We start from the raw sequence: 16,903 nt of genomic DNA on the forward strand, positions 1-16,903 counted from the left end.
ATACAAAAATTAGCTGGGTGTGGTGGCACACGCCTGTAGTCACAGCTACTCGGGGGGCTGAGGCAACGGAGAGAGACTCTCTCTCAAAAAATAAATAAATAAAAAATAAAGCAGGAAGCAATAAAATATTGATGAGACACTTAAAAAGACATTTCATCAAATAACATAAATGGATGGTATATAAGCACGTTTTTTAAAATGCTGAACATAATCAGGCATTAGGGAAATGCAACCTAAAACCGGTACACACTGAAAGTAACAACACTGGTAGTACCAAGTGTTAGTGAGGAGGCAGAACAACCAGAACTCTGCTAGGCTCTACTGGGAATGTTAAATGATACAACCACTTTGGAAGGCAATTTGGCAGATCCTTAAAAAGTTAAACTTATACCTTCCATATGACCCAGCCATTCTACTTCTATGTATCTATATACAAAAGAAATGAACACATACGTCCATACAAAGATGTATATACATAAATGTTCATTAAAACTATATTTTCAGTAGTGAAAATCTCAGTAACAACCTAAATGTTCATCAACAAGTAAATTTGTTAATCAACAAATCATGGTATATCTATACAAAGAAATGTTACTTACCAATAAAAGGAACAAACTATTGATATATACGGTAACATAAATGAATCTCAAAATAATTGTACTGATAGGAGTCATACTACAAAGCATAGATGATGGCATGGTCCCATGCATGTAAATTTCTTTGAATATGCAAATTATTCTATAGTGACAGAAAGAAGACCGGTAGTTGTCCGAACAGATCAGTGGTTGGGATGGGACGGGAAGAGGGAGAAGGAAGAGTGAGAAATTACAAAGATACAAGAAGGAATTTGGGAGTATGATAGATAGGTTCATTATCTTGAATATAGTGATGGTTTGTTTCATGGAAAATGTGTCAGAACTTATTGTATAGGTTAAATATGTGAAATGTATTCTGTGTCGATTGTACTGCAATAAAAGTATAAAGTTTTCTTCAAATTAGAGGTGGAAGTGAGAACAAAACTCACAGATGTATACCTTTCAGTCCTGTGGATTAATTTTTAGCCAAACCTGCTTTGGAAAACATGATCCCTGAAATGAATGTGGCCTCACAGAATATATCCTAGCTTGGTCAAATTTAAGTAAGAGCTGTAATATGAATGGTTCATGTAACTGTTAACCGTCAGTCAAAAACAGAGTCAGGAGTAACCACTGTTTAGTCCAACTCATTAAAGAAATAATAAAGCAGGCAGCAGTTAGTGGTGGTATAAACGGTGACATAAGTGAGTGTATAAACCAGTGGAACTTTCTAGGGACCAATTTGGAAGAAGTCTCAAAACGTGCTCAACTTTTATCTCGACAATACTATTCTTAGGAATTTTTAAAAATATATTAAGGATGTGAGCAAATATTTAGTATATCCAAAACAAGTATCATATATAATGATACTTGTTTATCATTATATATGATACTTGTTTTGGATATACTAAATATTTATATACTTATATATCATATGATATATATAAGTATATATATTTATTAATAATCTATTATTTATTAATAGAAAAAATTTTAATTACTCAAACTGTCTAAAATTAGATTCAATTATAGAAATCCAGCCACACAGTGGAATACTATGCACATGAAACTGATGACCTGGAAAGATCTTAAGGGAGGTTTTTCATAAGTAACGGAAGAAATAAGCTACTGAAGGATATGATTAACTTGTAATAAAATGCTTATAAGTTTCTATTTGCATACATATAATAGGAAGGATGTATATCAGTATTAACAGCAGTGATTGCTGTGTGTTAGAATTGTGGGGGACTTAAATTTTTTTGGAGACTTTGCTGTAGTTTCCAAATTGCTGCCACAATACAATTTTATTTTTAGTCAGAAAAAATGTAATGTATGGAGGTTCTTTCTGAAGGGGTGTGCTTGAGCCATGTTTGAGCACATATGATGAGTTAGAGGACTCAGTGGTGTGCTGTGTAAGTTCCTTTGGTATTTTGTGTATTTCAGAGGGAAAAGGAATAGAAAGGACGGCATAGCAAGTTTCAGATATTTGCCTCCTACCTCAGTCCTGAAGTGTATTGCTGAGTCCCTCAACTTGTATCTGAAGTTTATGGAAAGAAAAGAAGGAGCTGTTTTCATTACAGACTGTGTGAGACGGGGGCATGCAGAGCTGTCTATGCGACAGTGGCAGAAGCAGACCACTATTTCAGCTGCATGTGAGACACAGGGTGGTTGCAGCTTTACTCTGTAGGGTTTGCCCTTCGCTTTGTGTGCAGTGTTACCTGGGCACTGGTCCCTGTTCAGCATGGCAGTGGTGATGGGCAGAGCTGGGCAGACAGAAGAGCACATAGAGGGCTGGCTCCTGAAGCCCTGAGATGCTCCGTAAGATCCCCTGAAACAATGGGCACAGACTTAAGTGAAGGCAGAGGCAATGGGAGGCACCCCAAACACTCCAAAACCAGCATAGCCTTCCCAGGCCCAAATTTCAGGCATCCGTGGCCTCAGTTATTCTCAGTGGCTCCGGAACCTTCAGCAAAGACATTCACACACTATTCAGTGCACACGCTTTATTTTGGCATTCAAGCCACTGCACCAACTGGGTCACACGGAATGTTAATTAAGGCAAGGTAGGCAGAAGGAAAGGAGGGCATGTACAGCAATTGCTCCTCTTTACGGAGAAGAGAACCTGCCGCAGAAAAAGATGCAGTTGGTTCTGTGGTGCCTGATGAAGAAAAGGAAAGGGTGGTCTGCACAGAATCTTGGCTCCATTCTGCTACACCGGGAATTCCTGACCACAGCAGTGGCTGCGGCAGCCTCTGTGCCTTCCTCATTGACCTCCACAAAGCACTTGTGGGCAACCTTGGACACAGGCACATTCTTCTTAGTTGACATTCCAGAAAAGTCTGCCTTGGCTTCATCAAAAGCATCGATCATTCCTAACCTTCGAAGGAAAGGCTCCAAGTCATAACTCTCCTCCAGCTTTAATCTGGGAAGGAAAACTTGAACCTTACTTTTTGTCAACTTTTCTGAATTTGTCCAGGCTTTGAATTTCTCATATGTAAGTGCTTTTTCCACCTAGGATAAGAAAGAGCCAAACCTTAATATTTAGATGACAATAGCCTGATACCCGCACACCCATTTTATTACCCCTCCACTAATGACATGCAACTAGATGGTAAGTTCTGGTCCAAGAAAATCTACAGATATTTTCTTTTATAAACACCAAGATTTTCTCCCAAATCTTCATCTTTTCCAGGTTTTATGGAGACAAGTGTAAAAGAGCTAGTAAACACCTGAGACAGGCAGAAATTTTTAATAAAAACAATTTGTACCTAACTCCTTTCAAATGTTAAAAACATTTTTTAACAGTTTAGAAAATTCTAACCAATTCATTACATTAATCTTCACTCAGTACATATTACTGTGAGTGGGAGAGATTGTTTGACAAAAGACAAGAGCACGGCTCAGAACTCTGCTTCTGAGTCTAATCAGGGGACTATTCAGGGTTAAATCAGACAGCAACTCTTACAGAGCAAAGGAGAGGGAATTGGGTTTCATCTAAAGATGAAGGGAGGCATGAGAAGGGAGCACGAGACGAGAAATGTGGAATTCAACAAGACTTCATCTGGTATCCTTGTTTGTCCTCTGCCTGTCCTGGAGTTAGCTTCAAATTCTTCAAGATCCATCACTCTTTGTATTTATCAATAAGGTAGAAAGGAAAAAGGGAGAAGGGCCTTCCACTCGCATCTCCCCTTCCCTTTACCAACTGGAGCCCAGGTGGGTGCTCTTCTCCAATGAGCATTGTTTTGATTTTGACTCTATTTCTAGACTCTCCTAATTTTCTCATAAGTAGCCACAACAGATGTCATCCCTGACTTAGGACAGTAGCTTTCTGATTCCAAAGGGAAGCCAGGGAAATCAAGCAGCCCACCCTCGACATCCTGAGCACTTGTGTGCCAGAGCTGGCTTCTATCGATCGTTAAATCCTTCATAGCCTGAAGTCAGCCATGGTGGGAGTATTTACCATGTCATGAGAATCAGCAAACTTTGTAAATGAAGGCTACTCCCACCTCCCAGAGCTGGTTTACCAGTGCACTATTAGTCTTGCACCTCTTACCTTGCAAGTTTTCCTTTTCCCTTCCTGGACTCTGCTCCTTTTCTGTCATAGTAAGACTTTTCTCTCCTCTTGTATAAGGTAAATTTCCCACTTGTACTTTAGACTTTTGCTATTCATAGTGTGGTCCCAAGCATCTGTATCACTTGGAATCTTGTTCCAAATGCAAGACCTCAGGCCACACTCCATTGCATCAAAATCTGCACTTTAACAAGATCACTAGAATCATATATGTGCATTAATGTTTGAGAATCACTGCCCAGATTGATCTCTACCCTCTTCCGGGACTTTTGTGCAATAATTATTGGGCTTTCAAGTAGATCTTCCATGCAGAATAAAGAATAATATTCCAATTGACCAGATGGATTCACAGCCGAATTCTACCTGAGGTACAAGGAGGAGCTGGTAACATTCCTGTCTCTTATACACATCTAGATGTGTATAAGAGACAGGGCCATCAGAGAAATGCAAATCAAAACCACAATGAGATACCATCTCACACCAGTTAGAATGGCAATCATTAAAAAGTCAGGAAACAACAGGTGCTGGAGAGGATGTGGAGAAATAGGAACACTTTTACACTGTTGGTGGGATTGTATACTAGTTCAACCATTGTGGAAAACAGTATGGCGTTTCCTCAAGGATCTAGAAATAGAAATACCATTGACCCAGTCATCGCATTACTGGGTATATACCCAAGGATTATAAATCATGCTGCTGTAAAGACACATGCACACGTATGTTTATTACAGCAGTATTCACAATAGCAAAGACTTGGAATCAACCCAAATGTCCATCAGTGACAGACTGGACTAAGAAAATGTGGCACATGTACACCATGGAATACTATGCAGCCATAAAAAAGGATGAGTTTGTGTCCTTTGTAGGGACATGGGTGCAGCTGGAAACCGTCACTCTCAGCAAACTTTCGCAAGAACAGAAAACCAAACACCGCATGTTCTCACTCATAGGTGGCAATTGAACAGTGAGATCACTTCGACATGGGAAGGGGAATATCACACACCGGGGCCTATTATGGGGAGGGGGGAGGGGGAAGGGATTGCATTGGGAGTTATATCTGATGTAAATGACGAGTTGATGGGTGCAGCACACCACCATGGCACATGTATACATATGTAACAAACCTGCACGTTGTGCACATGTACCCTAGAACTTAAAGTATAATAATAATAAAAAAAGAATATTCCAATTAACAATATATTTAGAACTCTCTCTTCTTAGGTTCATCAAAACCTGTCCACTCATATATGTATACACTCAACAGAAAAGCATGAACATATTCACCAAAAGACAAGCAATGATGTTCACCCAGCACTATACGTAATAACCCCAGTTGGAAACTCCTCAAATGCCAACTGGTAGATGGACGTAAAGAAATGAGCTCGGCTGGACTCCATAGACACTCAAAGACTCACTGCCTGGAGCTTACCACAGCGAGGTCCGTGTCATCATCGGGAAGCAGAATGACCATGCTCAGCTCCTCTTCCACATACGGCAGCTCCAGGACCTGGGTGTGCACCTCGTCCACATACCCCATTTTAAATTTAGCTTCCTTAAACATCATCTGCACTGTCTTTTTTTCCTAATAGAAACATGAAATTAAAATTAGATCACTGAAAAATGGGCATAATTTACTAAAAATAGGATACATCTAACTCACAGAAACTCTAGGTGTGTGTAATTTCTGTTTCTGCACATTTATGCTGATGGATATAAAATCTTCATTAGTACATCTTAGTATGAAGAGAACAAACTATTGTTCCAGCAAATCAACTATTACCAGGTGAGGGAAAAAAAAAACAGTTCGGTAAATGGAGAAGGGCATAAAAATCTACATTATTCTTGGAAGAAGTTGTGTTTGCTTTTTTGAGAACATTCATAGAGAAGCTTTCTCATGGAAGCCTCCAACTAAAAATTATTTATTGAAATTAAGGTAAATATTCAGGCTCTTGGGCTGAAGGATCTGGTTAGAAAAAAGGAGGTACAGTACAAACTCTGAAAAGTTGCCCACGTGTAGAATTGGTTTTATGGCCTTGGTTTTCTTGGGAAGGGGACCTCGAAGAGATGTGTAAGGTCTGCTGTTTTTAAAGCCTGCATCAAATATATTTTTAACTTTCATATCTTTGTGCAATATGAAATTATCAGGTTGATGGATGTCAAATCCCAAGTTAACAACTATTGATACCAGTCATTTTCATATTCAAAAGGGAATGTAAAGTTAGGGCTTTACATCTGCTAACATCTTTTTCTTGTGTTCAGGATTGTATAACTTTGATTTTTAAGGCAATAAACAGGCATAGTTGCCACTGATATTGCAAAAAGGTATCTAACTAGCTATAGACAGTAATAGCATCATGTAAACATAATTCTAAGGCTTAGAAGAAATTCTCCTCCAATCCAAATCATATGACCAGAGATGGAAGGTAGATTTGATCAAAGTTGGAAAAACAAAACCATCAACACCAAAATTAGTTTTGCTTCTCTCCTCCTTCCGCCATTAAAGACATACAGGAGGCATTCAATTCATTCAGAAAAAAAGCCAGGCACAGTGGCTTATGCCTGTAATCCCAGAACTTTGGGAGGATAAGGCAGGTGTATCACTTGAGGCCAGGAGTTCGAGACCAACCTGGGCAATATGACAAAAATCTTGTCTTTACAAAAAATACAAAAATTAGCAAGGCCTGGTGGTGTGCACCTGTAGTCCCAGCTACTTGGGAAGCTAAGGTTGGGTGATCATTTGCGCCTGGGAGGTCGAGGCTGCAGTGAGCTGAGATTACACCACTGCACTCCAGCCTGGGTGACAGAAAGAGACCCTGTCTCAAAGAAAATAAAATAATATAATTCAGAAATAGATTAAAATCAAGATCATGTCAAATAAATTATTCATTTTTCTAAAAGAATATTTCCTGTAATATTACTTTAAGAAAATAGCAGTATATCTGAAAACTCTTTCCCTACCTCATTGGTTTTAAAGAGCATCCCCCTTGTGTACTTTCTGTCAAATTGCTCATTCCACTTTCCCTTGAAATAGACGGCATTCACAAGGACCAGCTTTGTCAGGGGACCGACTGTCCCAGCATCCAGTACCTCTGAAATCTTACCTGTAAAGAATATGAGAGTTTATTGCAATTTGTGGGGAAACAAGCATTATTTTACAAAAATCCCTTTGACGCCTAAGGCAGGGGCTTGAGAGAGAGCCTGGAGTTCTGTCTTTCTGGCCACCCGATGAATTGGGTGATGGTGTTTAGCAGTGTGGCATACACAGTGTATCGTTCGTGCTTAAGAAAAAAGCCTTGAAGTAGGAAGGGCAACTATCATTTTGCCCTCAATTTACGGATGTAGAAATTCAGGATCAGAGCATTTGCCAGACTTTTTTGCCGAGTGCACACAGGTGACAAGTGGCTGAGTTGAGAACATCACCTCAGAGTCTTGATTCTGACTATGGGGTAGTCAACCTTGGCACTATCATATCCAAGCCTCACCACTATTGTCATCTTAAGCCAAATAATTCTTTGTTATGGGGGCTGTCTTGGGCATTGTAGGACGTTTAGCCAGCAGCATTTCTTCCAATTTTGACAACCAAGACTGTCTTCAGCCATTATCCAATGGCACCTGGAGGGCAAAGCCACCCCTAGTTGAGGATCATTGCTCTATACATATATTCTAACCTCATCAGACAAGGAAAGGCTTCCAAAGGATGAGAGAACACAGACCTGTCAATGGAAGAAGGCAGCGTTTCTGAAAGGGGTGAATGGGGCAAAGGAATTAGGGGGATGGAATAGAGGGGCCCAAGTTGAGCTGTCCAATGAGAGGATAACAAGGTCATCTCCAAGGTGCCCTCCAGCTCTAATATTCTGGGGGTCAGCCTAATGGAAGGAAGGGTATAAGCAGCCCTGGAAGAGAAGTGACAGGTATAGAGCAGTGGGGGGAAGGTGTGGAGAAGCTTCTAGATTCCTCAGGTGACAGTACTGCTGGAACAACTGGAGAGACCACTGGGCAGATGACATATGAAAACACGAAAGGCTCTTCCCTTCCCATGGTAATTATTTTATTGGCTTTCAGTAGAACCACGGGCATTACTTCTGTTAGACACACAGTGGTTGTGACATAGAGATGGAACGCATGCAATAATGAGGGCTAGGTTGGCCCCTGAAACACGTGACTTAATTCCTCCACTCTTTACAAGTACCTAAATTACTTGTTAGGTATTTAGGATGCTTTCAAGGATGCCTCCCCATTTTTCCTACTGAAGTAAAGAACTGGCAGAAATATTTCTGGTGGGATGGAGTGTGGTCTGGGCAGGGAACACTGCAGGCTCCATGTTGCTGCACGTCCAGAATAGGGAGCAAATTCAGAAAAGGCCGCACTCAGAGAGCAAACGTAGCCACGGCCAAGTTAAAAAGGAAGGAGAAGGCTGCAGATCAAACTACTAAGTTGTCCCCATGACCACAGGGAGGAGATAACATGAGAGCCCTCTTTAAGCTGCAACTTAATTGAACGCCATTCCGTCTCCGAGCATGGAAGGGCCTCTCAGAGAGAAGATTAACAGGATTCCAAGGAGGAACTATTTTCCAGGGATTTTCCAGCATGGTCCACAGGGAAGGAGGTCTGAGATTCAACATTAGTTTTAGAAATTAGTACTTCATGATCTGATAAGAAATGACAGAATTGCATTGTTGGCCTGCAAACTCAGCAATACACACAAACAGGCCTGTGGTAAGCAGGTCACAGTGGCAACACCATGGAGGTCCCATCCCAGCCAATCTCAGCCTCGCTGCATAGCAATTCCAAATCCACAGAAATGAAACTGTCTCACCTTCAGTCTTTTCTGCCACCCAGTCATTTATATGTTTCCTGCAGTCTTCCGTGTCTTCAGCAAAGGACAACTCCTCCAGCTCTGCCTGATAGAACTTCTGACAGGATTCTTTAAAGTCCTGCAAACACAAAACACTGAGTTTGGTCTCATTGGGTAAAGGCTCCCACAAATGCAAAAGCATTTTGTTTTCTCTTACTGCGTTTCTACCGTAGGTGCTTGGACAGGTCGGTCACACTGCACTTTATGGTGCATGCGTGCAATGAACGAAAACCTATTCTTCCCTGGTACTGGGCAAAGCGCTTGGTTTGAGGAGGTCCACAGCCTGAGAAGAGGCAGCTGAGACACCCAGACACTTACAGGACATCATGAGCTGCCACTATCCACATAACAGCCCAGAAGCATCCCTGTCAAACACTGCACTGACGTTAATATTGCTTCCCTCACTAGGCAGTCTAACACACTGTTACTTATTTTGCATCACCAGCACAGACTACGGTATTGTGGTTTTGGGTAAATGAGAGGCTTTATAAGGGAACTAGATGGTTAAGAAATCGTGTTGAACTGCAAAGAAGGAAATAGCATTTTAGATCTGGGTCATACGGTTGGTTGGAAGAATACAGAGCAAGGAAGGCCCCATGGGAACGGAGGGTGATAGGCCTGGATCATAGGGTGTATGTGCAACTGGGTCCATACATGTGCGTGCATGTGAACATCTGTGTGCATGGCTGCATATGTGTGTGCTTGTGCACCTGCATGTGTGTGGATTGCATGTACGTTTGTATGTGTGTGTGTGTACACATGTATGTGTGTTTGTGTGTATCAGGAAGGGGATTAAGGGAAACAGTGGCAGGGAAAGAGCCTTGAAATGTAAGTTGGGGTCCAATCAGAAAAGGCCCATACCCAATACATTAAAACCCAGATAACTCACCTCACAAAAACCTGGCTTCAGATATAACAGGCCTGGAAACTGGCTCCCAGCCTCTGTCCATTCCATGTTCTCAAATACTTTAATTTCGGCCAAATAATGGGGATATAGAGGGAAGGAAGAGACAAGCCACCAAGAAAAGTAGAGGTTGGTTCCCTGTGTCCCCAATATTATAACAGTAGAAGATCAGGCTGAAGTTCAAAAATGAAATGGATTCACCAGGAAATTCCTGGATCCAGAATCACTTTCTAAGGTAGATAAACCCAGAGCAGGCACATTCCAGGAACAGCCCCCAGCAGCTACCAGGACAGGGATGTATTTGAACCTTAGAGGAGCCCTCTCAGAACCTCCAGCCAATAGGATGGCCCAGTTTGCTGTGATTGGTTCAATAATTTCCAGACAACATCACCCTGCATATTATGTGGCATAATTTTTGAACCTCACTGATTGTATTATGCCAGGCTGGACTCGGGAACCTTAGAATTACATGCCTAAGTAAATAGGAATTACTTAAATTTAAAACCTCAGTTTTATGAACAGATTTTCATTTTAGAAAGACAATTGTGCCAGTTGTAGATGCAATTCAGAAGAGGGGGCAAATTTAAGAGAATTTGAGAGGCTATCTCAGCAGGAGGCAGGCCAATAACCACACATGGGACTGGGGAGGAGCTCTGTACAGCACATCAAATGATGTAGTCACTCAGGCATAGGGAATTAAGGGGGAGAAGCAGGGCTGCGTGCAGGAGAACTGACATATTGGGATTGATAACAGGGAAGGGTATATCAGAAACAATTTACAAAGGACATAATTCAGAAGCCATCATAAAATCTAAAATTGTAATTTCAGAAGTATAATTCCAAGCACATTTTAAGTCAGTACAGTTATACTTGATTCTCTACTCTTCTGTAGTCTAACTTATTTTCCATTTCTTTTTCATCAATATATGAATACTACTTACTGGAAGGAAATCACACGTCTTTTCTCCAAAGAGCCTGTTTGCAGTTCTAAGCAAGTACTGAGTGCCAGTTCTGTTAACTTCACTGAGAAGTGACTGGAAACCTTGGTGAATATCTCCGTCCTTGTACAAACAAAGTGCCTGGGAACAGAAACCAACACTGACTTTTAACACTGCCATTATGCTCTCCCAAAGAGCTTCCTCCGAACAAACCTCTGTACTAAAAAAATCACACAGGATCCTACTCTAAAAAGGTTTGGCCTAATTCTCTAGCACAGGGTTTCTCAACGTGGGCAACGTAGCACTGACACTTGGGGCCAGGACACTTCCTGGTCTCACATAAGCGTTGTAGGATTTTTCAGCACTTCTGGCTTCTATCCACTAGATGTCAGTAGCACCTCTCAGTTATGGGATCTAAAACTCCAGGTCTTGGCAAGGGTCCCCAGGAAGGAAAAATCCACCCACCGACCCCTACCTCCCATCACCGACCCCTACCTCCCACCCCCAACCACTAGTCTAGCAAATGTATTCATCCCAGCAAGGCACTGTGCAATAATTCAGGGGGAAGGCAGAGCAGAAAAAAGTAACTGGGATGAATTACGACTCACGTAATACAAACAAAAGCAGCAATAAAACTAAAAATGTTTCATCTGCAATTTTACAGAAGTTCTCCAGACCATATTATAAATTAAACGTCAAGTCAGAGTGAGAATTAAGGTTGTTCCTATATCTCTCAATCACCTGCAGCCCGAAGCCTCACTCCTCCAATCAGTTGAAAGAAACAACCACAGAAGGATGTCAACTGGGGTCCCTAGGTGCATTTTAGGAGATTGTCTATACACCCCTGATATTGGTGGTAAAGTGACATCCATTTGGCAATTATCTCGGACATTTTCACCAATAGTCAGAGAACTATTCCTAAAGTATTATCTCCCACCTCGTTTGTAGATAAGGTTATATATAATCACCAGTTTGAATCAAACAGATTATATATTCCTCTAAATCACTCCAGAAGATATAAGTCTATGCTTGTATTACATTCCTTTCCCAGGATGCATAATCGTGCACTAAAAATAACCCACTTAACAAAAAGTTAATCTAGGCAGTTGCATGTCTATTTAAAATATAATGTTAGCAAAAGTTTAAAATGTAACAAGGTTGGAATATGTTGCCTTCTTGAGGGACAGAATGATAGTTTATCTTACTTATCAAAGGTGTGAATTTGCCAGACTGTACTGATGGTCTGATCTAGAGAAAATAACTCTATGCCTTGATTTCTCTCAAAAATATCGGAGGAGGTGATCTGTCTAACATATTTCACCTTTCTACCCCTTTCTGCTCTTCTCCACTGCCGTGCTGCTCCCCTTTCCACCTCCAGCTCCACAGGCTTTCATCAGCTGTAGCAAAAGTACAGAAAGACAATTCGATGGAAGCACAGGGAAACATGCCGTTCTCCTTCCTTTGCGACACGCACACATACCTGGGACATCTGGGCTGCGGTGCTTCCCTTTGCCCCCATGAAGACCATGGCCAGGGCAGAGGAGATGCTCATGGGAGAGAAGAATACGTTTCTTGAGTTGTCCTCTTCCCCTAATATTTTAAATAAGCTGATGGCAAAAGTGCCATTTGCTTCACAGAGGTCATCCATCAGGGAAGGTCTGCATCAAAGGCACAGCACAGAAAAGCACATCAGCCAAGCCCTCCTGTGGCCACACAGTCATTCGTCCCCGAGTCAGTAGACACTGAGGTGGTAGGTGGAATAACCACCCCCCAAAAGACTTCCACTCCTAATTCCCAAAACGTGACAACATGATCTTCCCTGGCAATAAGGACTTTGCAAATGGTACTCAATTAAGTATTTTGAGATGTGAGATTATCCTGAGTTATCCCAGTGGACTCAATGGAATCATGAGGGTCCTTATAAGAGAGACGCAGGAGGGTCAGAGTCGGAGATGGAGACATGAGGACGGAAGCAGAGGTCAGAGGGGTAGGGGCCACTGATGAAGGAATGTGACCTCCTTGAGAAGCCAGAAAAAGCAAAGAAACAGATTTTCTCCTAGAGATTCCCAAAAATAACATTGCTCTGCTGTACCATTTTGGACTTAGGACTTCCAGACCTGTAAGATAACAAATGTGTGTTGTTTTCAGCCACTAAATGTGTGGTAAAGGGTTACCACACCAATACGAAACAAAAACACTGGTTTATTCATAAAATAGCCAATCTCAGGGCCCATGACTGGTACTCCTCTTAGCAACAGGGGCACAGACACTCTCCAAGACCTGCTTACTTGCTCCCTTGGTGTAGCAGCAGCCAAAAGGTCTTGGTGCGGATGGGTGTGGTGGTTCACACCTGTAATCCCGGCATTTTATAAGCCTGAGGTGGGCAGATCACTTGAGGTCAACAGTTTGAGACCAGCCTGGCCAACAAGGTGAAACCACATCTCCATTGAAAATTCAAAAATTATCCAGGCACGGTGGTGGGCAACTGTAATCCCAGCTACTTGGAAGGCTGATGCCGGAGAATCGCTTGAGCCCCAGGAGGTGGAGGCTGCAGAGAGCCAAGATCGTGCCACTGCACTCCAGCCTGGGCAACAGAGTGAGACCCCATCTCAGAAAACAAAACAAAACAAAACAAAAACAAAACAAACAACAACAACAAAAATCTTGGTGCCAGGTACTATTTTCAGCACTTTCCATTATTACCCAACAACACATGAGGTCAGTACAATTATTGCCCCACTTTAGAGATGAGAAGACTGAGTGAGGTTTAGTAACTCATTCCAGAACCCTCAAGTAGTCATAAACACTTGGAACCCACAGTTTGATTCCAGAGCCTGAATTCTTAATCATCACACAAAATCCCCCCATTGCTGCTCATTATCTTTCAGTTTAATGTCTACAACATAATCTATAAAGAATGTTTTAAACTTATAAATGTAGTTCTTTATCAATAAAAACTATTTCTGTCATCACGTCCTGTGAAAATAGCTAGATTCATTTCACCAAATGTGGAGAGTTTGTTTGAAATAGGCTGACCTAAAATATGGGGCTACCGGAAAGACAAAAATACATTACTTTTCAAGGTGACTCCAAACAGATGTCCCATTTTCCCCAAGAGCTGCTGAAACTGGGTTATGGAGTGGCAAAGAAAGCCCATAGGTGTGGATATAAAATATGAAGCCCCAATCTGGTCATCGGGTGAGCACTTTTAATTAGGTGCATTGATTTTTGATTCCTCCTGGCTAAGAGAGTCTTAACATTCCCCTCAGCTTGAATAAACTTTAGACAACCCAAACTTGACTAAATAAACAAACTAAACAGGCTTCCTCCTGCCTCTAGGCCCTTTCTTCCTTTTTCTTAAAGCATTTTATTCAGAGAACTTGTCATTGTAAATTCTTTATCAGCCCCTTTGAGATGTAAATCTTTTTTAAACGCTTCTTGCTAGTGTTACATCCCAGGACAGGTCTTTGTTTACATCCCAGGACAGTCTTTCTCAAAGACCTGGAAGCCATCCCTTTGAAATGTAATTATCAAGAAAGATATCATCCCTATCAACCAGTTCTGTGGAAGGTAGAAGCCTAACGGAGGGGCGCACCTTGCTTAAAGTGCTAAAAAGCTATTACAGCTTACTATTAATTATTAGAATTTTAGTACATTTTTTTTGAGACGGAGTCTCACTCTGTCGCACATTATTACAAGTCCTACGTTATTGTTCATTTCTATCAAACCTTATAAAAACTTGGGCTATTATTTCACAAAATATTACAGTTCACCAACTCATCTCAATTTTCCTGAGCCTTTTTGCTCTTACAATTGAGAACATTTGGGAAAATAAAAGGACAAATCATTATCTATAGTCTCATGATCCTACAAGACATTTTTTCTATTATATTATCCTTTTTTTCATAAACATGTATAATGTTTAACTGAAAAAATGTAAAGTCAAACAAGAAAAATATGCTCCGGTTTTGAAAATTAGCAAATGAGCAAAACAAAAAGTCCTGAAAACTCTATCTAGAGATATAAATCATCGTGCATGTGTTCATTTCTGTAAACAGATGGAGCCTCATCCAGTTTCCCAGTGGCCTACAAAGTGCCCGGTGCAGCAGCTTGGAAACTGTATCCCCTTATTGGGGGTCTTGGACGGGTCTTCTGGGTCTCTTAGGGCACAAGAGGAAAGGGGAATTGAGTGGGTGAGACAGGGAAGTGGGGAACAACTGTATTAACCAAAGTATCTTCACTGTTGGATGTTTTGCTTCCTCCTAAGATATTTTGCTTACTCCTAAGATATTTTTAAACAGAAGGGTGTCTCTTACTCAAACACAAAAGTGAGCTTATATTTTTTTTAAAGTGTAAAGGCAACACCCTAAATATAGAACAACAGTCTAAAGCAGTGCAAATTCTTTAAAGTTTAAAATAAATGTTAGTGCAGTTCAGAAAAAAAACAAGTAGGGTTAGGGTTATGGTTAGGGTTCAAAAAACTAAGTAAAATAAATGTGAACCAAGAAAACACAATCATGGCATAATTTGCACCACAGTACTCTATACTTAATAGGTTGTTTCTTATGGAACAAAATGGTCCGGTTCCTCACTATCCTCACATCATAAGGCCTCTCCGGAGCTTATACTAGGGCCTGCAGATGTTGGAAGCCAGAGGAGTCTGTGCAGGCAAGTCCCGGGGTCCCTCATGACCTCATCTTTCACTTGAGGACATGTCAGAGACTGGGGGGCAGGAAGGAATAGTCAAACTTCATAGAACTGGGCCTACCAGAAGGTGGCACCAAACAAACTTAAAGATGGAGAGAATTAGGTAAACTGGGTAAGACAGAGACACAAATAAACTTGGATTTGATCCAACCTTAGCATAAGAGCTTTGGACTCAGGGTGAAGCAAGCATGAACTTAGGTTGGGGTGTGTGTGTGTAGGTGTGTTTCATCATCCTGTCTGAACTACTCAATCAATAGTTTCAATAGTTCTGAATGAACTGAACTATTGCATCAATCTCATCTTTACATTTTAACTGCTCTTAGTTGCAAACCGCTACTTCTGATTTCTTCCGTCTTTCCTCTTCCTTCATCTCATGTCCCCACTTCCATTCCTTTTCAACACTCAGGTGCTGGTCAGTATGTGGTATTTCCCATCAATATCTACCCTTCAGCCACAATACACATGCACACACTCACATACAAGCGTACCCCCTTGGCCTCTGCTCGGGTCAGAAGTCAGGCAGGGGAGAAAACCAGGTAACAGAATGACTCTTCCCCCCGTCTTCCTCTCAAATCTCATTTGGACATTATGGCTTTTAGAAGGATTGGAAGTTTAAACAAAATGGATTTTACCCAATATATCTAAAAAGCAATTAATTTTAATACAAAATAATACTTTAGATGTCAATGCCACAATTAGATTATGATATAAAAAAACAGGAATCAGAAGTTTTTATTTCCAGCCAACCAAATAAATTGGCATTAAACTAGTTTTTCCTTTACAGGCGAACAAACAAGGACAGAGGCAATTAAATACTGTCTGTGGGACTCACAGAAAAAGTGAGAGTCAACCTCAAAAGCAAGCCTTATGTTTCCAAGTACATGATATTGTTCTCCTGGGAGCCCCAAATACCTATGAACTCCCTCCTCTACACCCCCTCCCCATACAACATCCAAAAGTGAGTTTACTCAAAGAGCATTTACATAGAATGTTCATTACCTGTTTTGGGAGGAGACAATGAAAAATAAATGCCATAATCCCTTACCAGAAGCTTACACCCTAAAGAAGACACACATATAGAAAGGCATAGTTTCAAACCAGTCAGGTGCTCTATAATAGGATAATTTTCAAAGTGCTAAGGAAGTCCTCAGAAAAGAAAAAAAAGAAAAAGAAAACCACCTCTATAGAATCCTGGAAAGACCTTCCAGAGAAGCTGGCTGAAGCTGGCTTTAAAAGCTGGGCAGGCCAAGCTAATTTATAGATTCAATGCCATCCCCATCAAGCTACCAATGACTTTCTTCACAGAATTGGAAAAAACTACTTTAAAGTTCATATGGAACCAAAAAAGAGCTC

At 41.1% G+C, this 16,903-nt stretch overlaps 1 protein-coding gene across 3 annotated transcripts in view; it reads right to left on the reverse strand.

Annotated features, from left to right (window-relative positions):
- Window positions 1-2,565: 2,565 nt before the first annotated feature.
- Window positions 2,566-16,903, reverse strand: part of LOC105535152 (serpin B8) — an 18,238-nt gene continuing 3,900 nt past the window's right edge. For 2 of the 3 annotated variants that reach the window (XM_011974146.1, XM_011974147.1), the window contains exons 2-7: window positions 12,324-12,501; window positions 10,847-10,984; window positions 8,963-9,080; window positions 7,105-7,247; window positions 5,576-5,728; window positions 2,566-3,086 (exon numbers count right to left, since the gene is read on the reverse strand). In XM_011974146.1, the coding sequence (XP_011829536.1) occupies window positions 2,682-3,086; window positions 5,576-5,728; window positions 7,105-7,247; window positions 8,963-9,080; window positions 10,847-10,984; window positions 12,324-12,491 (1,125 nt within the window). In that variant the 5' untranslated portion in view covers window positions 12,492-12,501 and the 3' untranslated portion in view covers window positions 2,566-2,681. Of the gene's footprint in view, window positions 3,087-5,575; window positions 5,729-7,104; window positions 7,248-8,962; window positions 9,081-10,846; window positions 10,985-12,215; window positions 12,222-12,323; window positions 12,502-16,903 lie in introns of all 3 variants that reach the window. The other variant, XM_011974148.1, reaches the window with a different exon arrangement.

The sequence above is a fragment of the Mandrillus leucophaeus genome, unplaced genomic scaffold (genome assembly GCF_000951045.1).
Source record: "Mandrillus leucophaeus isolate KB7577 unplaced genomic scaffold, Mleu.le_1.0 Scaffold142, whole genome shotgun sequence".
NCBI classification, from domain to species: domain Eukaryota; kingdom Metazoa; phylum Chordata; class Mammalia; order Primates; family Cercopithecidae; genus Mandrillus; species Mandrillus leucophaeus.